The sequence below is a fragment of the Colobus angolensis genome, unplaced genomic scaffold, assembly GCF_000951035.1.
Source record: "Colobus angolensis palliatus isolate OR3802 unplaced genomic scaffold, Cang.pa_1.0 Scaffold396, whole genome shotgun sequence".
Lineage (NCBI taxonomy): Eukaryota > Metazoa > Chordata > Mammalia > Primates > Cercopithecidae > Colobus > Colobus angolensis.
Window position 1 is genome coordinate 2,225,880 of NW_012117332.1, and position 26,575 is coordinate 2,252,454.

The window sequence follows — 26,575 nt, forward strand, 5'->3', positions numbered from 1 at the left end:
TAAAATCAAGCCGGTGCACACAGGACACGCACAGAAATGACCCCATCCAAAATGTCTTTTCTGCTAAACCTACCTCTAAACCAACAGCCGCCACCACATGCAGTTAGAATATTGAACTCCCCATACTTTCAGGCACCTGCTGAAATAGATTTCTTCCAACACCAAGCTCTAAAAACTGAACTAGAAGCTTCAGGAAGGTTTGCTGTGAATTTCTAACTCTTTATGACCAACAGTTTGCATACAGATTTGAAGCCAAAATAAACCCACACTTGCAGATGTTCAAACACACACTGGCAAATCTTTCCCCCGACGGAAAGAAACACATGCAGACCCAGCACTGGCACCCTTCAGTCAGATGGTAATTTAAGCTGGTTAAGTCCAAGCCGCAAGAGAACACTAATTGTGATACTGCAAGTCTCAAAGCAAGCTGTGCCTGAGGGCGGAAGGAGACCCCGGCGTGTAAGAAGGGAATTCAGCCTCCAAGTGCCAAGTCAAATGCAGGGCTGTTTCTTTTTCTCCCTTTCTCTGGGCGATGAAAAGGAAAGAGAAGAGGAACTGCCCGCTGCAGTCTTGGTGATTTCTTGTTAAGTACATATATAAATACAGCGTGTTGAAAGCATATTCTTAATAAAATTATTAATAACTCAGGATGGGAGGAGACGTCTGATGTGGGATCACAGGGGTGTGATTCTTAGCGTGTTCCTTATTTTTATGACTAGAGGCTGGTGTGCAGAGCAGCACCGTGACCAGCTCTGGCTGTACGATGAGGGCTTGGCCATTTCCCTGAGTGTTTTCAGGTACCTGCTGCCTGAGCTACCTGAATGGCCAAGTACCTGAGCTCAGCACGCTGGGAGATGTTGCACATCCTGGAGGCTAAGGTGTTCTTTGAAGTAAAATTAAATAAATACAATTAAAACAATAAAATACACATTGCCCACACACCCTAGTCAGCAGAATTTACGGCTGTCTTGTGTCCAAATAACATAAGGCAGCTCCAGAAGTTGGAAACAGAATTCTCTGCTGAGACTGAAACTAGAAAGAGCTGGCACCCAATAAACAAAAAAAGCCACTAGCAGGAACCCAGGGAAAAGCACAAACGGCGCTGAGAAGATCTGGAAACACTCAAGTTTAAGGAAAGTGATCTGAGAAAAGAATCACCTTGGGCAGACCAGGCGCCGTGGCTCACACCTGCAATCCCAGCATTCTGGGAGGCTGAGGCAGGCAGATCATTCGCGGTTAGGCGTTTGAGACCAGCCTGGCCAACATGGTGAAACCCTGTCTCTACTAAAAATATAAAAATTAGCCAGGCGTGGTGGCGCACGCCTGTAGTTCCAGTTACTTGGGAAGCTGAGGCAGGACAGTCACGTGAACTCGGGAGGCAGACGTTGCAGTGAGCCGAGACTGCGCCACTGCACTCTGGCCTGGGCAACAGAGTGAGACTCTGTCACACACACAAAATAATCATCATCATCACCATGGGCAGAGAGAGCAGGTGGCAGCAGGGGTCTGCCTGGGACCCAGAGCGGCAGCCTCAGGAGCAGCAGCCCTGCTCTCAGACCACGTGTGCTCACCTGCTGCCCCCGCAGCGCCCCAGCCCAGGGACACGGCAGGCACAGACAGAGCCTTGGCTGCCAGCTTCAGGTCCTGACCACTCGTGCTCACCGCACAAAGCTCCAGGACTAAGGTCATCTCCCCAGATCTTGCTAACGACAGAAACGGAGCCAGCCTGACCAGGGGATAACATTGGTCTTTGGAGAACCAATATTTTATCCTTCACAGTAAAGCAGGAAATTGGAAATTTGAATTCAACCTTCATTTTCATGAGTCTGGTCCCTGGGAATGTGTCCTGGATGATGTACAAACATGGGAACCTCACTTGCAGAGCCAGGTTACACCCAAGCACAGCCCCACTTGAAGGCCCCGGATCTGGGACCTGATCGGCCCCTTCTGTAGCATCTTCCTTAAACCTTTTTGCAGAGGCACGCACACCACACAGCCCAGGAAGACGCTGGGACAAAAGGGCCACTGCAGGTAGCAAGATCCCAGGGAGCGGGCAGGGCACTGGGCCCCCAGTCCCCAACACGCAGTCAGTCACCAAGAAGAGCTGCGTGTCCTTCCCCACCCTCCATCAAGCCCATGGGCCTGCTGGGCCCCTCTTCATCTCCACCACCACGACCCGTGGCAGGCTGCTGTGTTTTCTCACTGGGGTAGTCCTAGCAGCAGCCTCCTGACTGGCCCCAACGTGCAGCCCCAGCCCACGTGGGCACCCGAGTAAGCCTTCCGCTTGCACACCCGCTGTATGTCCCGCTGGCTCAGCAGCCTTCAGCAAGTCCCCCACTCCCCCACCGTCTGCAGCACTTACAAGGCTACAGGCTCAGGAGTCAGACCTCTGAGAACATGCTAAGGTGCTGCCCCTCTGAGCCTGCCGAGCTCCAAGGGCTGGCCTAAGAAGCAAACCTGACTGGTCAGGCGTTGGCTGCGCTCACAGCCTTGCCGGCACGATTCCACTACTGCCCAGTCCTGGGAAGGCTGCTCTAGTTCTGCAGAGTGGCTGTCGCTCCTGACGCCAAGGTCTTTCAAGCCCACGTGCTGGGCTGGGCCTCCACCCGAACTCTCCTTCCTTCCCACCATGCCCAGCTCATTCCGTGGCTTATACTGCAGGTCTTAAAGTAGGTACTGAGATGGAGTCTTGCTCTGTCACCCAGGCTGGAGTGCAGTGGCCGGATCTCAGCTCACTGCAAGCTCCGCCTCCCGGGTTTACGCCATTCTCCTGCCTCAGCCTCCCGAGTAGCTGGGACTACAGGCGCCGCCACCTCGCCCGGCTAGCTTTTTGTACTTTTTAGTAGAGACGGGGTTTCACCGTGTTAGCCAGGATGGTCTCGGCCTCACAAAGTGCTGGGATTACAGGCTTGAGCCACCGTGCCCGGCCGGTACTGCGTTTTCTAAGACACTTCCCTTAAATGCGCCCACCTCCTCCAACTGGAATGTGTCTTTTCGCCCCTTTCCCCACATGTGGCACCAGGGCAGCTGCAATAGTCCTCACCATGCCGTCCTGGAAGCCAGCGGTCCCCAAGCTTTTTGGTACCAGGGACCGGTTTCGTGGAGGACAATTGTTCCACGGACCGGAGTGGGGCAGGGATGATTTCGAGAAACTGTTCCACCTCAGATCACTGGGGTATAATTAAATTATCATCAAGAGCGTGCAACCTAGATCCCTCGTGTGCGCAGTTCACGATAGGGTCTGTGCTCCTATAAGCATCCGATGCCACTGCGGATCTGACAGCAGGCGGGACTCAGGAGCATGGACTCGCTCGCCCACGGCTCACCTCCTGCTGTGGCTCAGTTTGTAACAGGTCATGCACCAGTACCAGTCTGTGCCCCAGGGGCTGGGGACCCCTGCTGTGACAGCTTTCCTAATCGCCAACCCCACCCGGCCACAGTCTTTCTGAGAATCAGGGGTGTGTCTGAGGCCTGGCTGGATCCCAGAGTGCCTGTGACGATGAACATAAGTTTGTCAAGTGAATGAAGGAATGAATGAACGAACCAATGAATGAATGGAGAGGCAGCTGACCCAGTGAAGTCTCCTCTGCTTGTAGGTTGTAGTTCTGAGTTTCAGGCTAGAAAAGACCCGTGTTCAAAGAAATCGAAGAAAAACCAGCATAACGGAAAGTGCCACGGACCTCAGCCCACCTCACTGCGCACGCCCAGGTCTTCACGGAGCCTCAGAAGTGGCCAATTCCCATCTCCAGGGTGACCCACACGGCCTGGCCGGGTGGTGAACAGACCGGAATCTCTGGCTCGTCACATCGAAGATGGTCAATACCATCTCAGCATGGCCGAGTTTCCAGACAGAGGTCCGGAACTGACTGCCCCGCTCGATGGCCCAAAACAAACCCTCAGAGACTGGAGGCGGCAGGGGGGAGACGTTCCTGGTTTCAACACTTGTGCCAACAACTGTTGGCACGTGGGGCCTGGCCCTGCCTCAGTGGAACCCTCCGGAGCCCGTGAGGGACTCTGCTGAGCTCCTCCCAGCTGCTTGCTCCAGCCACAGCCGCCCTTGTGCCCACATTCCTTCCCTCCCCGCCCACCGATTTGGGACCAAAAGATCCAGCAGGTTCCAGTCCCAGCGACGTGGACATCTTCAGGCGCATTCCAAGGGGCATCTCACGGCCCCTCTGAGCCTCAAGTGAGTGAAATACCTTCTCTGTCAGTTTATAAAGCTTAGGGGCAACAGTTCGTGACGTGCAGAGCAGCTCGCCGTTATGAGATGGCGGGTGCTGGCGTCAGATAAATCCCGCGGTAAGACACGGCAGTGGGAAGTGACATTGCTGAGAGCTGGGGGACCCTGCAGACGGGCGCCGTTGCATGAAAACCTGTTTTCCTGCTGTGGCCGCTGCCTCACACTCTGGGAGACACACACAGGTCTTCCCGGGACTGTGCTGGGGCCTGGCTGCTGCCTCCAGAGTGGGCCCCACAGGAGACACACCCAGGGTTCGCTGGTCTGGCCCACGAAAACTGAGGCACCGAGGACAGAGCTGCCTGTGCCATTCCAGGCGCGCACGCTGCTTCAGGACAAGCATCGTCACACCCGGGCTGTTTCTGTCGCCTGAAACTGATCAGAGGGTCCCCTCACGCTCCTCGGGACTGCTCAGAGGCTACAAGCTCAGGAGTCAGACCTCTGGGAACCTGGCAAGGTGCCTTACCTAGCTTTGCCTCTCCTGTGGCCCCCAGCCGTCCCCCGAGCCACTGCCAGGAGCTTCCAGGCATCAGAATCTACATAAAGTCTGCCACCTACAGTCAATCAGCTCGTGAGTTCACTTGCCTTTGGATCAAGCCAAACTTACCCTTGTAGAGTTAAATTTCCCTTTTCCCCCACCAAATCAGAGAAGGAAAATGTTACAAACTGACCAAACTTCTCTTCAAGTCAGGTGATGTTCCTTCAGATTAAGAGCTGAATACGGAAGCAGAGTAACAGTATTCAATGCTGTGCAGCAGACGGACACGGCAGGGCTGGCTGCACACACAACTCATTCCAGGCGCCAAATACGCAGTTCCCACTCCGTGCAGGCAAAACCTAACTCTCATGTCCAAATTTCTTTCACCTCACACTGATGGCCTTTTTTTCTTTCTTGGAGACATGAATCCACCTTTTGTAGCATCTGCTTTAGCGCCTTCTGGAGGAAAACAATAGCCTCTAAAATAAAACCAGGAGCAGGCTTCAATCGCACAGGCAGAAGGGTGCGTGGTGGCTGCCCCTTGGCTCGGAAAGAAAGCATTGCACATGACCTTAAACTTGGCTAAGTTGCCCTTTATTAATAGAAACAGAGAGCTTTCGGTTAATCCCACCATGGAGAACACAAACCAGAGATAAAACCCACACCGAGGGCTATTTCCCAAGCTGGGGAATTTGAGAACACACGGCAGAGTTCACGCCACACCACCACACTGGGCTCGTCCTTGGGGGCGTTCACAGGAAGGCATCGCGAGCGCAGCCATCCACACAGCAGTGCAGCAAGGCTCCCGGGTCCTGACAGGCATCCAAGCCAGGTACAGAAACCTCCACGGCAGTGGGGATAAGGGAAAAATATTTTCTCTTGCTAAAGAATATCCTTAGTTCTCAGCATAAACATGACTACGTAATACTCAGCTTCAAATGAAAAACAAGTTTACAAATCACTACTGGATACTTAAAAATATAAACTCTACGTTGCTTTTCTTTTTGGCAGCACCAGCCTAAACTCTGTGGGTTTGCAACATTTCAGACACTTCAGGTACATTACAGTCTTCTGAGAAAGGCCCAGTACTTCAGAATCCCCGGAGCGGCTGTGAAGAAAGAACATTACTGGCAACAAATATTAAAACAACACTTCAGGAACTCCAAGGACACATGGAGAGGCTTGTAAGATGCACATACTTAAGCGTTCAAGCTAATATCCTAAATCATTTTTCTGTTAACATATTTATATTTATTTTTGGCTTAGGAAAAACATGTACTTTATTGGCAAATTGTTTTAGCTGTAGATGGACGGATGGTTCTACAGCCACAAGCCCCTTTCTGGGTGTCCACCCAGGGCCTGCGCACGTGTGCGGAATCAGGCAACGTGTTTTCCCCGGTCCCCGAAAGCTCACCGCTGACACACCCTCCACGTGCGCGGGAAAACCGCTCTCCTCATTCAGGCGCTCTTTTTGGGGTGGAATTCAGAGAAACGGGGTTGCAACATCTTTTTAGGGAGAGGTCGAGTATGTTTTTTCATCTGAGTGACCGCCTGCTGACGGAATCTGAGTCGGTGTAAGGGACTAGACCACCGCACCGGGTACAGCGTCCCAGGATCCCTGCAGCCCCCGAGTACAAACTGGGGATGCTCTCGTGGCCTGAATGTGGAATTTTACCCACCAGAAAGCACTGCCGGAGCCCAAACCGGCAACTTTAAATAGCGCAATGATATTGGCACCTTCCCCTGTGGTTTCCAACGCAATCACGACCAAGCATTTCCAACTGCGAGGCAAAGGTGACTCGCACACCAAAAACACTCAATGAGGTAGCTCAGGTCAATTGTCAAACCCAAGTGAACACCAAGCAGCTTAATCAATGCTCAGGCATTTTAAAATGCAAACGGCTACAGTGCCTAATAAATGCTCTTTCTTCCCGTTCTTGCAGGCGCAAACCCTGAGGAGGAACCCCTGCAACGTGAGCACAGCAAGAGGCTGGGAGTGAGTGAAGCTGGCAAGCAGCAGAGAGGAGGGGCGCCCTGGTGCAGCCACCTCAGGCTAGTGCACCTGCTCACCACAGAGCTCAAGTGCAATCCACTCCAGAGAACAAACACCAAGGAGAACTCAGGGCTCGATGGGCTGGAAAGTGGCCCTGACTGGAGGCGCTAGGGAACGCTCAGCCTGGTGCATTCACATTGAGTCTGAGGCAATCTAAGACACCCCTCAACGGCTGAGTTGGTATAAAGTACTGGCCCACTGGACCAGCTCAGGGCAGTCTCTCACACTTTCCAGGGCCCCAGGGCCACCCTCCATCTAGGGCAGTCTGGCCCCTGCTGCCCCACCACACCACCCTGCGTGGGTTCTGGGGGAGGCCACGCTTTCAGCCACTCGTCCCCTGAGTTCTCACGGTCTGCCCACAAGCACAGACTGCTGTTTGCTGCGTAGCCTTTCAGAGGTCGAGCTCCAACGACCTCCATGTGGAGTCCTGGACAAAAGGAAAGGTGGCCACACCAACCCAGGCAGCAATATGCATTCTGTGACTTCCAGCAGTGAGAGTTCACACACACACATTCACGGCACACACACACCCTCACACAGGCACACGCATGCATCCATTCACTTACACTCACCCACACACACGTGCACTCACACACACCCACGTGCACAGCCACTGGGCGATGATATCCCGGGGGCAGCAAGCTCAGGTGCACCAGGGCGGGGGTGGGCGGAGTGAAGGGGCCTCGAGCAGGGCTGGGCAGTGTGGCTTGGGAAGGAGCCCTGAGTGCCCACTGCACCCTGGCGATCTCCCTCTCCTGTCCTCAGCGGCCAACACCACCGCACGGCCACCCAGCCAGCACACGGAAGACAAGCAGGCAGCAAGTCCCACCGCACGGCTGCCCAGCGGGCACACTGAAGACAAGCAGTGGGAAGGAAGGCAGCAGGTCCCTTGCGTTAGGTTTCCGTCGTGTAATTATCGTAGGCCAGCGGAGCCAGTGCCGGAAAACTGCTCCACCGCCTGGCGCCGGGCTGGGGCTCCATGCGCCCTTGCTCCTTATATTTACCCAGAATGTTTTTGGCTTCTTCTGCATCCTGCAAAGGGCTCTCTCCATACTCTTCCTTCAGCCACTGCCGATACTGGAGAGGATGGAAACAAACCCCAAACGTCACACACAGGTGCACACACAGCCAGGGAAACAGCCACGGGAAGTCGAAGCTCTGTGGTTAGCTGGCCAGGGTCAAGCAAGAGAAGGAACTGCTCCTTCAAGGTGGTGGCCTAGGACATGAAAATAGGCCAGACCAAGGAAATGGTACGTGACCCAAAGGGAGAGAAACAAGCTAGTAGGGGGCACCAGGCACAAGGAAAACGACAAAAGGTAGGCGCCTGTGGCTTCAGCAGGTGCACAAGGGATCTGTGATGACTTCTGAGGGGGCGCAGCTGGGCGCGCCGGGAGCCGATGTCCTCTGTGGGCCTTTCAACTCCAAACGCCATGATGCTGGCTGTGTACAGAGAGACTGTGGGCACTGCCCAGGGGCACCTGCCTGAATCTCTGATGTCCCCTAGGAATTGCTTACCTGATGGACCTCATGCTTCTCAAACTCCTGGAGCTGTCTCTGGAAGCCCACGTTGGGGTTGGCACAGGATCTCCCAGCACGCACGGTGTGCAGGGCATCCTCCCAGCCAAAGTCGGTGACGGTCATGATGTACGCGATCACCAGCGTCACGCTCCTGGAGACCCCGGCCAGGCTGCGGGGCCAAGAGAAGCACACGTGTGAGGGCAGTTTCAGATCCCCGGGTCCATCGCCCAGTCCACGTGGAGCGGGGGATTCTAAGGACCTTGTTTAGAAAGTCTTCCTGCCTTGGATGATATGTGGACAGCAAGCTCACCACCAGGAAGCCACTCAGCACTCAACGTCTCGGCCTCCTCTACTTCCTGGCACCAGAATCGCACGCTTTCTTCCGCTGCCTGAGCTTTGTTGACTGGTTTTCTATGGGCTGTGGCTCCAAATGCCCCTTTGCTCCGAAGCCCCTCCTCAGGTCTCCCCATTTCCCCAGACAGATGACATAACTGCGGTATTCCAAGGGAACTTGAGGCTTCCAGGATCTACACGACAAACCCATTTATAACCTACATTTGTTTAGGATGCTTCATGTTCCTTAGAAGTCTAGTTTTCTTAGCTACATGAGGGCTAGATCTGTAGTTTTTAAAGCCCATGACATACAGAAGCCCTTACCCAATCTTACTTTTGTGCTCTTTTTGACATAAATATGCAGGGCACAGAGCAGGCACACTGTGTCTGCCGGGTGCGAGCAAGGCATCCTGCAGACGGTAACGGTTAGGGTCAGTTACCTGGAGCAGGCTGAGTGAGACCCATTTTACATGTACATGCAAATAAAGGTGGTCACAGAAAGGCTGCGCTTCGTCAGACTTGGAGAGTTCTAGCAACAGGTTAAGATGGGGAAGTTTAGCAAATGTCTCACTTTTAGAAAAACCTATCTTTAGATGTACATAACTGTATGAAATATTAATTCCTAGAATATCAGGACTACACATATTCAAATATAAATAATAATTTGAAAACCCCACTCTCAAGTAGTGGCTCTTCACGAGGGTTTTATACTAGAACTGCTGGGAGAGATTGTAGGAGACAGATCCTCTTGGGCTGCAACCTGGAGACTCACATTCACTCGGAGCCAGAACCCAGCAGTGGGAGCTCCAGAATTCCGCTTTCACTGGCTCCCTGAACCCCCAAGGTATGTTAAAGCCAAACAGAAATGAACGTTAAAACCCTACCCTTTGTATTTATTATACTTTCTACTCTTTAAAGAAGTGAGATGAAAGATCATGTGATTTCAAGAACTGTATGAAACTGGAGACACCATTCTGAAAACAACTGCACTATCAGCATCCTCCTGTCATGGGTTATCGGCCCTCAGAACACACGACAGCTTTCACAGGTGGCTTCTCTGGATGTCATGCGCTGGGTCCCTGCGTCCCCTCTGTCCTGGCAGGGCTGCCACCAAACTCAGCAGCAATATTCTCCAGGAGTTATCACTTCACAGACCTAACGAGCTTACAGTGCAAGAGTAACTGTTGCGGGGAAGGTCAAAAGATTGTTAGGCTTTCAGTTAATTAATAACACACTTCATTCAAGACAGAGAGGGGACACGTCCGGCCCAGCACTTAGAACACAGAGCCTTGGCTCCAGAATTTTGGCTACTGGTTCCGTGAACAAATTAGCCACGTTATTAGCATGATTACGAGTGGTAATAAAAATGCCATCCCACTTTCACTAAGAACTCTCTCTGTGCCAGGCGCACGGCCAAGAGCTTCAGATGCATCATCCTCGGGTTAAATGTGATACAGCAGCTTTCTTTTCACTGTGTGTATGTGTGTGTGTATCTACACAAAACACAGCAGAATGCAAACAGACACAAAACAGCAGAATGCAAACAGACAGCTGTCACTAAACTGGGTCATTTTGGTGATACTGAAAATCCACGTTTGCAATGAAATCTCCTAAAGAATAAAACAACAGTGTCTCCAAAAAGCCACTGAGGTTTCAAGGATGAGCCTAGAGAATCTGTGTCATCTGTAAGAGGCTGTTCTGATGAAATGCTGGAGGCAAGCCAGCAAAGAGAAGTTTCTGTTGTCCAGTAACCTTCACGGTCCCTACAGAAATCCTAACAGTGGAAATGGAAAAAAAAAAAATAAAAGCAAAATGAGTTAGGATTCTCCTTCAACACAAGGCAACAGTGACTAACACACGGCACTGGACACACGGAGCACGCATTTGAGACTGAGAGTTTACAGCAAACTGTTGGGAGGTGAAACCATTATTCACACACAGGAAGCCGATCCGATCAGAACACGCTAAAGCGAGACACGCACCAGTGTACAAGGCAGCTCTCACCGCGCAGCCGGCACTCGTGAATGAATTTGATACTTTCCTTGAAATGTCTTGTCCTGGGAAAAGAAAAAAGGGAAACAACATTGTCTACTTTACTCAACATATGATGAAAAGAAATTTCTACCTGAGGCTTCTTTCTTAAAATGTTAATTGATTTTTATGTATAATTGACACAAAATTCTACATATTTATGGACTACAGTGTGACGCTTCAATGCGTGTATACATTGTATAAATGATCAAATCAGGATAATTATCTGATAAATGTTTAATCACTTTAAACATTTATCACTTTGTAGTGATAACATTCAAAAGCTTCTCTTGTAGCTCTCTTGAAACATATACTGCATTATTATTTGCTATAATCAAATAATCCACCATGTAATGGAAACCAGAACACGGCTGGGTGCGGTGGCTCACGCCTGTAATCCCAGTAACTTGGGAGGCTGAGGCAGGCGCACAACTTGAGGTCAGGAGTTTGAGACCTGCCTGGCCATCGTGGTGAAACCCCATCTCTACTAAACATACAAAAATTAGCTGGGTGTGGTGGCGCACCTGTAATCCCAGCTACCAGGGAGGCTGAGGCAGGAGAATTTCCTGAACCAGGAGGCACAGATTACAGTGAGCTGAGATCACGCGACTGCACTCCAGCCTGGGCAACAGAGCCAAAAAAAAAAAAAAAAAAAAAAAGAAACCAGAATTTGTTCTTCCTGTAGTTTACCAAAAGCTCTCCCAGTCCCATACCATCAAAATCCGGTCACACTGTCTGCGGCTGAAGCGTCTCAGCCTCAGAAGCCATCATTTACAATGCTGAGGTCTAGGGAAGGCTGTGGGTTGTCTGGAATTAATCCCTGAGACTCACAGTGACCACAGACTGGGGCTGGGAGGGGTCTGGACAGCCCCCATGTTCAATCTGAGCCCCTCAAAGCCCCAGCAGCATAAAGGGACCGGCACACTGGCTGTGAGTGGTGCAGGCCACTGTGACACAGGCGAGGAAGGTGTGCATGTCGTGTGGGCTTTCCAAGTCCTAAAAGCTAATCCACTCCCGGCAATCTGGAAAATCTAAAAGCATTCTCTCAGACTGGTCTCCCTGGACTTTGGCAGTCCTGTCTGCAGCTCCGTGGGGAGCTGTGAGGAGATGGAAATTCTGGCTCTGATCCCTCTTTGCCATTTACTGGACCATGTGGCCCCGGACAAGCCACTTATCTTCTCAGTTATAAAGCGGGGCTGGCATCTCACAGGGCGGATGAGGTAATACGTGCCAATATGCTCTGCAAACTGAGGTCCTAATGGACTGAATGCAGGGGCACACCTATCATCCCAGCACCTGGAGAGGCTGAGGTGGGCAGATCACTTGAGCTCAGGAATTCGAGACCAGCCTGGGCAAAATGTCGAAACTCATCTCTACAGAAAATACTAAAAAAAAAAAAAAAAATCAGCTGGGTGTGGTGGTGCATGCCTGTAGTCCCGGCTACTCGGGGGGCTGAGGTGGGAGGATCGCTTGAGCCCAGGAGGTTGAGGCTGCAGTGAGCCGAGATCATGCCACTGCACTCCAGCCCGAGCGACAGAGCGAGGCCCTGTCTCAATAATAAATAAATAAACAAATAAATAAATAACAGAAATAAGCTCTAAATGACGACGCAGGCTTAATCCTTTCTTCCTAACTCTTAGCTCTTCAGACTGCCCTTTTCTCTTGTCACTCAATCAGCCCCCAACTGTCACTCATTCAGCAAGTAGTTCAGGGAGTGCCTACTTGCACGGCCTTGCTCCGAGCCTGAGACACAAAGCCAGGCAGGACTCAGGCCCCACTCTGGTGCGCTTCCAACCGGCATGTGTGTCCCGCGCCACTCAGACCTCATTCTGGACTGGTCTGTGGGTTCGGTGCAGATACCTCAGGGGACGGGGAGCACATGTACCTCTCCAGCGTCTTCTGCCTTTGAATGGCTTATGAAGCAGCAAACGTTGCCCATGGACTAAACTGACTTCTCTTTAAACACTGATTGAATACTGACAATTTGCCAGGGACGATAAACTGTAAGACATTCAGAACGCCAGGGCACATGACTGTAATAAGAATGAGAAACTCAGGCACGGCCTAACAAACTCGCCCAGTACCGACTGCAGAAGAAACTCAGCGGCCTCACGGTAGGTGCTCAGCGAGATGAGGACAGCCAGGGAGCAGAAGCAACTGTCCATGTGCATGCATGCACACGCAAACATGCACACACGTTCTGCAACAACTCCAAGTGTCAGCAAAGCGCAAATCCCCCGGACCAAATCAAGGACTCCGGACTCTGACCTGACGTCTGACGTCTCTAACTAGCACATCTGCTTCTGTTAGCTGTTCCAGGAATAACTGCTCCCAGATGTAAACTCATAAGGTGGCTTGGTACACAGCAGGCAAGAAAGGATTCTCGCTTTCTTGCTGTAATCCCGAAATCTAAGGTATCAGTGCTGAAGGAGACTTCAGAGCAGAACCCACTACAGCCAGGCCGTGAAGCCAAGTGTACAGCAGAGTGGGGCACCAAGGGCGACTTCTTGGGCAGGAGCCTGGCCCCCAGCAAAGAGCCAGGCAGCTAGGTGGGAGCTCCCCACCCCGTCAGCAGGACGAGCCATGTGGCATTGGCGGGGAAGTCTGTGGTCTGCAGGTACTGGAACGGGGAGCAAGACATGTCCGTTGCACTGATTTTGTTTGGGAAGGACATCCTGTCTTCCCGCAGCTCTGTCCACGCTGAAGTAGTGGAAAGGCTGTGGGCAGGGACTTCTGGAAAACCTTTCCCTTCCTGAAGAGAGGAAAGTGATCTCTCTCTGGCCCTGACTTTCTGCCATGGAGCCGGGAGCGAGTGCCATGCTCAGATCTGCACTACCTGCTGCCAAGTGTCTCTCTCCCTTAGAATGCCGTGTGTCGGTCAGACACGGTATTATTCTGCTACTCATGGCCAAACTGCTGCTACCTGATATTATGCAACTAATTCAACAATGATTAAAACCTTGAGCCAACTCATCTGGCCCAGAAGTGGCTCCAGACTGCGGGTCTGCAACTTGCCTGGTGGTCGACACCAGGTGCCTGCCCTCCTTGCAGGCCCCTGCACACAGTAGACAGGCCAGTGCACAGGCTGGGGCAGCTGACTGGCTGGCTGCAGGGGTGCAGCTGGACGGCACCCTCCTTGGTCCCCCAGGCTGTTCACACGGCTGTGCCCCCCCAGGGTGCCAAGACGCTGCCCCTGCTGCCGGGCCCGCTCTGGTCTGTTCTGGGTGGGTCTCCTTCTGCTCAGAAACAGCCATGTCTGCAGGTACAGCAGCCAAAAAAGCAAAAGCAAATCTAGAAATGAATGACGACCGCCCGAGTAAATGAAAACCACAGGGCACCTCAGAACACACTGCAAAGACCACACAGCAACACAAAAGCCAGCAGTGCCCCTGAGTGGGGACAGGGCCGGGTCACATTCGGTTCTATGAACCTCACCAAGGTCTTGTAAAGACGACAACTGAATCCCTTCACTGAAACCTTGGAGTGGGAACCACTTCTTATATCTGGCTTTGACATCTGCACGTCCCCAACCACAAACACTGTGAAACTGGGCTTCTTACATATTGTGGGGTTGAACCTGGGTCCAAGAGTCAGCCCTGCCACATCTCAAAATAAAAGAGGGGTGTGTGCTCAGCCTGGCACCATCCAAACCCACCCGTGCCCAGGCAGCCGAGTGGACACGGGAAGGAGCTGAGGAGGCGATGGAGAGGTGACCCCACCTGGCACCACCCCCCCGGGAGCTTGTTCCGTCTGTAGTAAGAGTTAGTCCAGCAGCGCCCACAGGACATAGCTCCTACCCACCACCGTGTTAGGGGCCTGGGCTGCAGAGCCCCTGTGCAGGCATCACGGTGACAGGGCTACTCACGGTGCCACGCCAGGAGCCGGAAGGACGCCAACAAGGCGGCTGCTCGGAGCCCCACCGCGAAACCTGACTCATGGACACAATTTGGCACAAGGCCAAGCCAGAGAGATATTCCTAGAAATGCCTTTTCCAAGAAAAGCCCAGAGGCAGGCGAGCACTCTGCCACTTTGGTGCAGGACTGTGTGTGGGGTGTTATTTCCAGGGAAGCTGATGACAGAAGCCCCAGCTCTGGTCATTAAACTCCCTCCTCCACAGTGGGAAATACCCACAGTCCCGGTCCTTCTATTGCTCAATTGCAGTTAGAAGCAGAAGCGCGCGTCTGAAGCACTATCCCACCGCAGGCCGTTTCGATGAACGCAAGTTCCCTGTTCCTGCTCTCCGTTTCATCAGCAGTTCACCTTGACGTCCACGCACAGCCGTGTGGAACAGGCTCTGTCCACACAGAGCCAGGGAAGGCACGAGGAAGCACGGACCGGACCACGCTTGGTTAGAAATGCACCAAACAGCGCCTGGGGCTATCATGCCCGCTCCCGCCCTCGGTCCTTAGAGCACACCCAGGGCAGCAGGGGCACCTTCAGGGAGAGGGAACTTGCAAACAGCCCAGCCACCCGCAGCTGTCTCCCTCCTCCTCACAGACCAGCACCCTCTGCCTGGTTCCTTTCCTTTCTGCATCAAAGGCCAAGAGCCAGTGCCCAGACAGCTCTACTGAAGAGGGTGGGTGAGCCTGTAGGTCACACCACACGGTATTCACTTTTGAGGCTGGACAACTACTTCTCACTCCAGAACTGCAAGATCTGGAGGTCTCAGTTCCCACTGCAGGATCTAAGGTGGTCCTACCCCACTCAAAAGGACCTTGCCTGCTGGAGTGGCAGCCCAGAGATCGGGCTGAGCACCGTGAAAGGCAGCCGGTCCTACCCCAAAAGCCCACGGTACCAGGTCAGGCTGTAACGGCAGCCAAGGCCACAGGAACCCGGGGACTCCTCCTTCCTTCAAACGATGCAGAAGTGTGTGTGCCAATGAAAGCAAAGGAGAAATCCAAAACAGGCAAGCGCCCTTATATATAAAAAAAAGTGTATTTTTATACGTTACGTATGTAAATATGTATGTTTTTGCTTAGAAAAAATTTTTTTGTTTGTTTGTTTTCTAATAGCCAATGAGTATTCTATCTGGGTCCAGGCTCTGGAAGGGGGTTTCATATCAGAGAGCTGCTTCCTCCTGGGGCAGAATCTGTCCGCAGCCCCCCACCCACAGGTCCTGCCCCAGCAGCTCTCCAGCGGACAGGCTGACGGTGAAGCCCCTACTTCACCCAGAGGTAAAGTGGGAAGGACATCCTCACCAGACAGGCACGGAGGAGCCGCCCCGGGAGGGCACAGCACAGACGGGCACGGAGGAGCCGCCCCGTGAGCGCCCGGCACAGACGGGCACGGAGGAGCTGCCCCGTGAGCACCCGGCACAGAGGGGCACGGAGGAGCCACCCCGGGAGGGCCCAGCACTACACACGAAACCAGCCCACGTTTGTATCAGTGATTCCCCAACTTCGATATTTCATGCACTGTCAACATTAAAAATAAAATTGGGGGATACATATATTGTACTTCTCGTTTTGCCAGATAAGGTCTTCTTAAAACCAAACTGAAACAAGGAGAGACCTCTCTACGACTGACTGCAGCACCATCCCCAGAAGAATATTTCAACATCAAAAAAGAAGGACCCAGTCTAAGACGGATCGACAGTTCTTTAAGGTGAATAAATGAAGTCTTTAACACTGAATGCCACGTTCAGCTCTCATTTCTTTCTCCTGGAGCAGGAGAACATCAGCACGGGCTGGCAGAGCCCTCAGGAAGTGTCCGGAAGCAGGACCACAGTCGTCCAAGGGCCCATCTAGCTCTAATCTTGCAAAAGTGCGCCTTTATAATAGAATAAAGAAAAACGTAAATGAGAGAAAAAGAGAGTTGAAAGTACAGAAAGTGTCAGTTAAAGAAAATACAGACAAGAAGATAGGGAGATAGAATAAGGCACGGACGTCTTACCTACGTGTTCAATACAGGCTCTCTGTACTGCTAATGCTGCTTCTCCCCACAAAAACCTCAAGACATTTACCGACCTGCTAGATTCTAAAACCACTGAATGTCACAAAGGTGTTACTGCAATGATGCAGCCCCACCGACCCCATAGCCTGGCAGAGATCAAATGCCCTTGGACCTCACAGAAAAAGAAAAAAAATCTATGATTACTTGCTTCATGATGTCAAACTACAAAATGCCAATGTAATATATATTAAAACAGGATGAGTACATATAAGTTAATATGCATCTAACCATTCACTTTCAAAATACATTAATACTCTGTACTTGAATAGACAAAAACATAATCATATTTTCAGAAATGCTTAGTGTTCATAAAAAACAATTTCACCGACCTCATCCCACCTAACACTATAAAAGCCGTGTGAGACAGGCATTTCACAGATAAGAGAAGAAAGGTTAAAATGACTTGCCTAAGAAATCCCAGAGAGAAAGCAAAAGCAAAACAAGCAAGTATTTCCAAAGCCCTTAATTCACTAACGCACACCACACTGGCCACTGGGCAACACGCAGTGCGTGCATTTGATACAAACTCTAGGATGCCTCCAATTACGACAAAATCAGGCAAAACACACCACAACAGGTCTGTGGGGTTATTACAACTCTGAGAACTTGAACTTTACATTTCCTGACTTGGCAAGGCCAGCTGGTTGGGGAACTGAGCTGAAATTCTAACATGTTAATGTTATCTCAAACCAGGTTGCTGCATTTTACGTTCCTGGAAGATCAGAGAGGGAGATTTGAGAGGATTAAGGCCAAGACAGAAAACTGACCTTTCTGGGCAGTTTGCAGCAACTGAATGTCAAGTGACAACAGCTAGTCTCAAAGGTCACAGATCTCTTACTAAGCATAACTAGCCACAATTCCTGTTAGTGCAGGGATTTGTGGGGAAAAGTTTAAGATATAAAGTGTTAAATTACATCAAAACTGCCACTCATTTTTAAAATCTGTACTTAAGTTTAAAACAATGAGCAACATAGTTTTCCAGAATCTATTTTATCATTGAATAGAGAAACTCCTAGGCATCAAGAATTTTTTAAGTGGCTAAAGAGCTACGATTTCAAATCGTTCAGGTCCCGCAGAACACATTTTCCAAGTGGCAGGTAAGACTTCTTTTGCTTTTGTTAACTAGAGAATAACGAACATTTGTCGTCTGACCATCCTCATTGGTTGATGATACAGAAAGCAAAAGTGGATCGTCAGCACCTGATACTCGGTGTGTAATAAACACCCTAATAAATGCCCTGAGGGAGGTAGGTGCTCTGCCCGCCAACCTGAGGTGAATCATTTGATGACATTGTGAAAATACGCTCCCCATTAAAAAGTTCACTATGCCTTCCAGCAGAACACCGTAACCGGTAAAAAGAAACGCAAGCTACTTCATCACCTGCCTCTTCACAAGCTGAGTCACTCAAAGTTCCAAAGTCAACTCCACCATTTCCACATAACTTTAGTACAGCAAGCACTGTTTAGAGTCAGGGACATATGTGTGCTGAAGCCTGACTTATTCATAAGCTTTGCTGTTACTAATGGATTAAAAATAAACGTTTCCCCAAAAATCACAAAGAGCATGACTCCCAACAGCAGAGTGTCCACCTTTCTCCGCCTTTTCACGAGCTACGGCCCTGACTTCCTCTTCCAGCTGAAACAGAAGTCTTACTGTTGTAGCTTCACTGGGAAGCGCAGCAGGGCACACCCTCCACACATAGCCCCCAGACACGGCACTGCCACACCTACCTAACCCCTAAGCCCACCTACATTTATAGTTTGCCTTTGTAACTCTTCCTTTGTCATCCAGATACAAAGAATCAGTTACAAAGGCAAACCATCAACTTAACAGAACCTCTTTACATATTTGGGATGGGAGAGAACTAATTAAAAGGGTAGGAGGGAGGTGGGGGATGAAAAATTACTTACAGAGTAAAACGTTCACTATTCGGGTGATGGATGCACTGAAAGTCCAGACTTCGCCATTAAGCAATATATTCATGGAACAAAACTGCACCTGCACCCCCTAAATCTACACGTATTTTAAAAAGAAAAAGTACGGGCTAGTCCTTCAGCACCAAAGGTGACTGCAATTAGGCTGGTTTTGACAGATGATCTGAACTGACCCACGAGACCTGGAACTCAGAAAAGAAGCTGGCGTATCTCTGTCTCCCTGTCCTTCCACTCGGCCCGTCTCTCACGTTACTGAAGCTTCCTGGGCACCAACACTTGTTATTGCAACTACCTTTTCTGTAACTCTCAAGATACATTAATATACACTGAGTAAAAACAGACTCATTTTTCCAAGTGCCCAGAGTTCACAGAGAACACCTTCACATACATGACCTTGCCTCCCAGTCCTGAGGGCAGGCATTTTCAGACGAGAGAACGGAGGTGTAGATGGTTAAAATGCCCAAGGCAGCGGTCACTGGCTTTACAGTCGAGACTTTTTAACACCTACGTCGACTGCTTACGTGTCTCTAGTGCGAGGGGCCACTCCACGCTTAGATCACAGACAAAGACGGCACTCAGCTCCAAGCAAAGCTGAGAAGCACTAGGGACAGCTCAAGGACACGTAGCCACCTGCACTGACAACAGGTGTCCAGGGTCACATCTGAGTTTTTCTTCTACAGAATCAAATTGCCAATCAGGTACTGACAAGTTCAACAGCCTGTCAGAATCTCGGTTTGAGATAAGAGCAAAGCAACCATTCTAAAAATAGCCACCAAAACACGGGCAGAAGATTGCTATGGTCTTCAGAGAAAGGCAGTGGCTCACTTCCTTCCGTGTGCACCATGCCTTCCAACCACTTCTGTTTCTTGACACGACTAGGAACCAAGGAAGTTCTCTGATGCTGCTTCTCCTCCTTCCAGGCCTAGAGCGCTGCTCTGTGTCCCTAGGAGAACCCCTCCTCCACCATCCTCAATCTTAAAGGTTCACCTTTCTGTGAAGGGTCACGAGAGCATGTGGAGACAGCCCTGGGTAGCACACAGTGGCTCCAGCTTCCCACCTCCCGTTCCCCTCCTGCTCTACCACCTCACTTTTCCCATGTCAACCCATCTTACTCCAGACTCCAGCTCTATTTTTTTCCCCAAAAAGGTAGATCTCACAAAATTACTGCATAACCTGTGATTTCTCTGCTCTGCCCCAGTGAGACTCCAGGTCGGCTGATGGCCAGCGTTTAGTAACTCCCAGAGCGGTGGGACACCTGGGATCCTGAACGTCGGGGCACACGGCCTGCACTCCTGATTCGTAGGGTATGCATGCACCAGTGCTTGGGGCATAAAAGGTGAATCCAGACAAGCCTGGGGACTCTCAGGTTCACAAACTTCACCACAGCCTACAACTTCCCTGTGGAATGCAGTGACATGTAGTTCCAGGAGGGTTGCTGTGTCTTTGACCTGTGTTACACAGCACTGGACCAACCTGAGAACCAGAGACCGGACTCAGCAGCATCGGCTGCTAAGTACTTCACTTCCAGCCCCAGCCGTTCAGCCTGCAAAAGTCACATTTGTGCTTCAGGAAAATTGTCATCTACTCCACACCACGGTATTTCCGGGCTCCTTCTACACAGCCACGAGTGACTGCTAACGCTGTAGCTGCCGTGGGTCTCCAGGGCCCTGCCCCCTATCTTGCCAAAACCTAATCCTACCTGTCTCCACAGGATTTCTTCAATATGCAAAAGGAGGCAATTATGAATCTCTCTCTAGGTGCAAACAGAGTTAAAACGACATCAAAGGTTTATTCGGCTACGAAGACATAGGGGACCGGACCTTCCTAAGCCAGAACGACCTATTCGTTCAACTCAGCCAGGCCTCCGCAGCATGCTGTCCGGTAAGGCAGCTGCCGGCCTCCTGGGGTTCTCAAGCCCTGGAAATGCAGCTGGTCTGACCTGAGACGTGCTGAGTATGAAATAGCACACCAGAGTCCCCAGCCTTTGTATGAAAGAAGGACATAAACTTGCTCATTAATTTTTTATATTGAGTACATATCAAAATAGTATTTCAGATATACTGGATTAAGTAAAATGTATTATTAGAATTAATGTTGCCTGTTTCTGCTTGCTGTTTGAAATGTGACTCCTAGAAAATTTAAAACTGCCCATTTGTGGCTTACTATCTACTTCTACTGGACGGTGCTGCTTTAGACAAAACCCAGCAAATCGCTTACGGTTTTATTTCTAGAGGAAAGATGAGCACACTAAAGGTTTCAGGCACCCTTTTTAAACATCAGACCCTTCTTGTGGACATCCCGTGAGTCTCTCTGCATAACGGAAGGACCAGTCAGCCGCAAGGAGCCTCCTGCCCCAGCTCACCCCAGTGTGCCCAGCATCGACGTCGCAGGCTCACAGCCTCTTCCCTGGGGCACCAGGCCTGCAGGGTCAGCAAGGGTTCCACGAGCTCTGACGACGTCACAATCTTCTACTTCTTTGACTTTACCATCCTCTATTCATTTTTTAAAATGTCTCCAAATAAGACAGAAAAAAGAAACTTACAGGTTTTGAGATGGTGAATCCGCTGCTGGGATGCACAGGTATTTAACTCCCTGCAGAATAATAAAAAGTAAAAACATAAAAATAAAAACATGAAACTCAGTGGAGAAAAGTATTTAAGGAACTATTTACTCAGGTCAAAAAATAAAAAATAAAAAGGAGAAGTTTTTCACTCATCTTTTGTTGCCAAGGAACTGCAGAAAAACTAATTAAAGTTCCTGGTTATTTTCCGTGACCATGCGTACAAATAATCCTGCTTTGGTCTGCAAACAGCTTGTAGGTTTAGGCGAAACTCAAAGGACACGTCAATAAAGTGAAATACTGGAGTGTTTTTCAGTAAGTTTCAACTACTTTCAAAACCAGCATCTCAGATGCTAGTTTATATATTCCAAATTTTTTATGTTTCATTTAGGAATCTGAATGTTCAAAAAGGAAGCACTATTTGTAAAAGCCTTAACATAATGAGTGAAAACTATAATGCCACATTACAGCTTTCTACATCAATTTTAGTATCATGACAGCTACAATTTCTCGGATGCACCAACATGGGTTTTACCCTGGAGATAATTTGTTTCAGTTTGCTTGCTTTTCAGGACAAAAAAGGTTTATATATCAAACAAATATACTTTTTTCTTTTTTAAAGAATGGCCAAATTTGAAAAAAAAAACTTCATATACTCCTCTATAACACTCAGAAAAAGGTTTATGTAAATCCATGTTATAACAGGCATGCTAAATTTGAGATTTAGTTTTTTTAAAAACTGGCTCTTTCTCTTTCGCGGGGGGACTGAAAGAATGTTTCAAAAGCTCTGCCAAGTAGAAACACAAAACATAAACATCTGATATTCTCTTTGTAAGAGATTATAGCCTGATGAAGAATTAGATGAATTATTTTTAAATTATTCCTCTCTTAATTGCCTAATCTCACAGAATCTTGCCATCATGTCACAGACAATACTAGGGGTGAGGGGAGCACATCAGAAACTGGAAAAGTAACCAACTTTGAAGAATAAAAGCAGAGAGAGAGAAGAGTGACACAAACAAGCTCAGGTTCCTCGGAAGATGGAGTTACAACGCAGCACATCTTCAATAATTATTCACAAATAATTTTTGCATTTTTTAATTAAACTTTTACCATTAACTCCTATTGTTAGGGATTTCTGCACTGTATTTGCTAACAGGAACGACTAAAAGTGTAGCTGCCCCTAATCCTCCCACACCCCACACATTTTATAACTCCTGACATTGCGAATCCTCCTTTTCCAACACAGGCACCAGACACACTCGTGTCCCAACCGCCCTTGCGATGAGGGACTCCCCACCCGGCTTCACGGACCCAAGGGTCAGACGGGGAGCTACCGAGTGGGGTCTGGGAAGCACACGTGGGCTTCGTGGGCGCAGGGCGGGGACAGAGCACACGCGCTTCGCTGGTGCAGGTGGGCACAGGTGGGCTGGCTCGGGGCAAAGTGGGTGCTAAGCCTGGGGCCAGTTTTCTGGGGATGGCTCCTGAACTTCAGCCTAAAACCTGTTCTCCATCTATTCTGAGGGAACCATGAGCTTTGACTCTCTCTTAGTAAGAGCTCTGTTTCCTGCTGAAACTGGGTCAGAGCAGGGTCTGTTCACCACAACTAAGACCTAAGTGAGAGGATCCCTGCAGCCCCTTCCACAGCGATGAGGGGTCATAAGTGGGAGGATCCCTGCGGCCCCTTCCACAGCAATGAGGGGTCAGAAATACACTTTCCACTCACAGTTTCTGTACAGTGTGAATCAAAAACATTTTTCCCCTCACAGTTTCTGTATATTTTGCTTCCCGCTTTGCATCAATCGTTACACCTTCCAATAAAGGCCCTTTTGGTTCCTGAAGGAGATGAGTTTTACTGCTGTTTATCCACATGGGAACATCTCCCTTAAGACCAAATGGGCCTCCGCCATGCCAAGGGTTAATTTAGGATCTGCTGATGGAAGAGGAAAGTGAAGCAGCAGCTTCTCCCTCCTTTGCCTTCATTCTGTCATCCCCAGCTGCCTCCTCCTGTCTCTGTCCTCATTTTTCCCGGGCCCGTGGGCTGTGCTCTGCTGGGAACACTGAGCAGTTGTCTGAAACTCTCAAGTATCTTCAAACCCAGAGAGGTATTACAGCTGGGACTTAAAGGGAAAGCAAACGGAAAAGGAAATATTATTGTTAAAAGTAATTTCAGTCCTTTCCTCCATGGAGGTCAAACAAGCTTGTTGGTATAGATGCACATACCTCCTGCAGCCACCGTTGAAATGACTCATTCACTTCTTTCCTTTTACTCTTAAGTGAGAGTTGGTAGTTGATCAGTCCAGAAGCTTGTGAAATCCGTTCCTCCCACACTCTTCCTCCACCCTCCCTGGAGACCAGGACCTCCAGACAGACCAGAAGGAGTCTCAAGTTCCCACCTTCCCTTCTAGAGCCATCTTCAGTGTCAGCGACTTTCATCTGGCAAGGAAGCTTAAGATGGGATGGAAATGCCCGCCTGTCACAGATGCTGACTGACAGCCACTTTATTCTAGCAGAATCTAAAATCAGCCTGGTCTACATATCGAGAGGAAAGAAAAACAAAAAGAAGGACAGGAAGAGAATGGACAGAGGGTCTGCTGAACAGCTCTGTGCTGGCTGAGAGCATTCGCTCTACGTACCAGCCGTGGGGCCGGACAGTGCTGTGCTTCCCATGGCTGTCTCCATGTGTCGCTGCGTTCCCCTTTGTGGCACCCGATGCATAAAAGGACCAAATCAGGTTGGTCCCATGAGGCAGGAGCACCTTGTCAGGTGGGCACGAGAATCCACCCACAGGAGGACGGCAAAGGCCCTCTCTCCATCTGGGAACCACCCAGGATGAGGGCAGCTCTCGGCCACGCTGGCCCTGCCCACATGTGCGGGGTGGGCGTGCGGAGCGGCAGTTTCCCATCTGTGGACCCTCTAGAGAGGAACAAAATGGCTCCCAACCACAATTTGGGGACCCCCTGCGGTTAAGGCAGGACCGATAAAAATATAAAACCTAAGACAAGATTATATTCTGTCGAAGATGGAATAACAACAGCAACGATAACAAACTTCCCTGCACGGGTGCCCGGCACGTCGCAGGCACCCACTGAAATGTCCGTGGAGCGATGAGGGGAGGATGAGTGCAATAAGCACAAAGACCACACTGCAAGATGAGTGCAAGGAAAGAAAAACACCGCAAAGCATCATCCTCTGTCCTAGCGACCACGAAGCGAGAGCTGGGCTTCGGCCCACAGCCTGCAAAGGACAAGCCACCCACACACGCTCGAGGGACACCAGCGTCCCTCCTGGCCACGGGAACAGGACGCGGCTGACAGCCAGTCGGCGTGATCCACAATAAGAACATGCAAACTCGGTCCAGGAAGGAGTCAAAACTGTCAAAAAGGTCCAGCTGCTCGCCGCCCAGGAACACCTATTTATCTTGGTTTAGTTATTAACAGAGCACGAAAGTCTCTTCCAAGCCACAGACTACAGAATGTGAGTTGCCTTAAAACAGCTTCAGATACCTGCACATGTGCACAATTCACGACAGTTAATTACTAATTCAGAAAGCAGCATGAGTCCCCCAGTGCCACAAGAAAGCTGGGCCCGCTTAACTACAGCAGTTAAGTTCTGCAAATGTTCTAACGTGATGTGGAATTGATGGTTTCACCACATAGGTCCTAAAGACAGGACCACTCTCCAGTTTTGAAGTTTACAGAAATAGAAATAAAGGATATGTTTAGATAAATTATGGAAAGTGTAACAAACTTGGAGGTTTAAAAAAAGCAAAAATTCTAGAACAATCTGAAAAATGTGTAAGTAATAAAAACAGCAGCAATGTTTCCATTAGTATACGGTTTCCTATAAGATATTCACTCCTCCATGCTACCGCTACTATTTGAAAAAGTCAAGATAAAATGGGTTGTCTTCCTGTTGCAATAAAATTCTCACTAAATAAATAAGAATTCAGCACTTTCCATGATGTTCCAAAAAAGCGGACTGGTGGGAAGCCAATTAACATAAAGTTTTTTGAGGCTATTAAATGTCAAGTTACTGGGCTTCAATCTCGAGTGCACTGAAATACAGAAACAAGCTCGTTAGGAGAAAGGGGCTCTGTGTACGCTTCAAGCCATCATGATTTCAGTGACGACAAAGAAAGAGCAGCTGATGACGGCATTTTAACACGACGAAGTGAGCACCAGAGAGGGGAAAGAGGGGGAGAAAAAACAGTCCCTATCCATGTTGAGGGCCCACGTGTACACTGAATGTTACTAACGCCAAACAGCATGAATAAACCATTAGTATAAAACAACTGGTATAAAACCAGGCGATGCCAAAATTAGGCAGATGCAGGCAAGAGGCAGGAGAGATGGGGGGTCTGCTAAGGAAAGCTTCTAGTGGAGATTTTGTGTTTAGGTTTTGAAAGAAACAACAGACGTCACTTGGAGGAGAAGAAAGTTCAGAAAGTATCCAGCCGCTCTTCTGGAACCAGCGCCTAGAGCTAAGTCCGTCTTCTCAAAAGCTCTAATACTTCTCAGTTTTCTGTTTCAACAAGTATAGTAACCACCAAAAGTAAGGTTTTTACCTTTCTTTGGGCCTGAAACTAAAGATTACACTTAAAACGATACGGAGGCAGGTCTCTGAAAAGCAGGGCCAAGGTTCTGATTTCACGACTGGTAAAGAGAGAGATCAAACTCTCGCTTGTTTCAAGTATGATTTCTAACATTCACTGTTCTTCTCTTTCTGAGGCACTGTAAGAAGCAGAGTCTTCTGAAGGGCCAGCTGACATTCTACTTTCCACAAGGAAGATAAGCCCTTCAGAAGCCACGTCTCTCTTCCTGCAAAGCCAGCAGAAACCAGTCACCGGACAGAACTAGATCCCTGCAGGGGCCTGTTCAAAACACAAGGAGGAGGAGAGCACGTTTCTAAGGGCCAGGATCAGGAAATCACACAACAGAAACGTTATTTCGGCTGCTTACTAAGCAAGTCACGACTAGAAGCCCCGGTTTCTCATCTCAGCCCGTACGGCAGCCGTGACAGCACGGGCGAGCCCAGGAGGGGTCCTCCTCCGGCAGTGGTGTCTGTTATTCGACTGTGAGTCCCGTGAGGGAGGCGTCGGGTGCCCTGCTGCACCGGCCTGGGCAGCCCCTGCACACACTGTATTCACATGGACCCTCCACCACAATTCACAACGGAGTGAAACCAGCCAGTGACCTCTCAAGAGCTACTTTCACCACATTCCCAGAAGCCTGACCCCGAAAAAAAAACCAGAATTAAAAGCCAAATTTAAATGTGAACCACTCCTCCCCGATCAGAAGCAAGGTCACAGCTTATAACATGATGATGAGAAACACAGGACTCTCCCACTGGAGACAAGCTCTCTCTACACTGTTTTGTGGTGAAATACACGTAAGATTTATCCTCGCAGGCTGGGCACTGCGGTGGCTCGTGCCTGTAAACCCAGCACTTTGGGAGGCCAAGGCAGGTGGATCACGA

At 49.8% G+C, this 26,575-nt stretch overlaps 1 protein-coding gene across 2 annotated transcripts in view; it reads right to left on the minus strand.

Annotated features, from left to right (window-relative positions):
* Positions 1 to 5,287: 5,287 nt before the first annotated feature.
* Positions 5,288 to 26,575, minus strand: part of DUSP22 (dual specificity phosphatase 22) — a 56,741-nt gene continuing 35,453 nt past the window's right edge. Inside the window, exons 4-8 of one of the 2 annotated variants that reach the window (XM_011955133.1) lie at positions 21,080 to 21,129; positions 10,602 to 10,676; positions 8,284 to 8,455; positions 7,773 to 7,845; positions 5,288 to 5,823 (exon numbers count right to left, since the gene is read on the minus strand). In XM_011955133.1, the coding sequence (XP_011810523.1) occupies positions 5,777 to 5,823; positions 7,773 to 7,845; positions 8,284 to 8,455; positions 10,602 to 10,676; positions 21,080 to 21,129 (417 nt within the window). In that variant the 3' untranslated portion in view covers positions 5,288 to 5,776. Of the gene's footprint in view, positions 5,824 to 7,593; positions 7,846 to 8,283; positions 8,456 to 10,601; positions 10,677 to 21,079; positions 21,130 to 26,575 lie in introns of those variants that run through there. The other variant, XM_011955132.1, reaches the window with a different exon arrangement.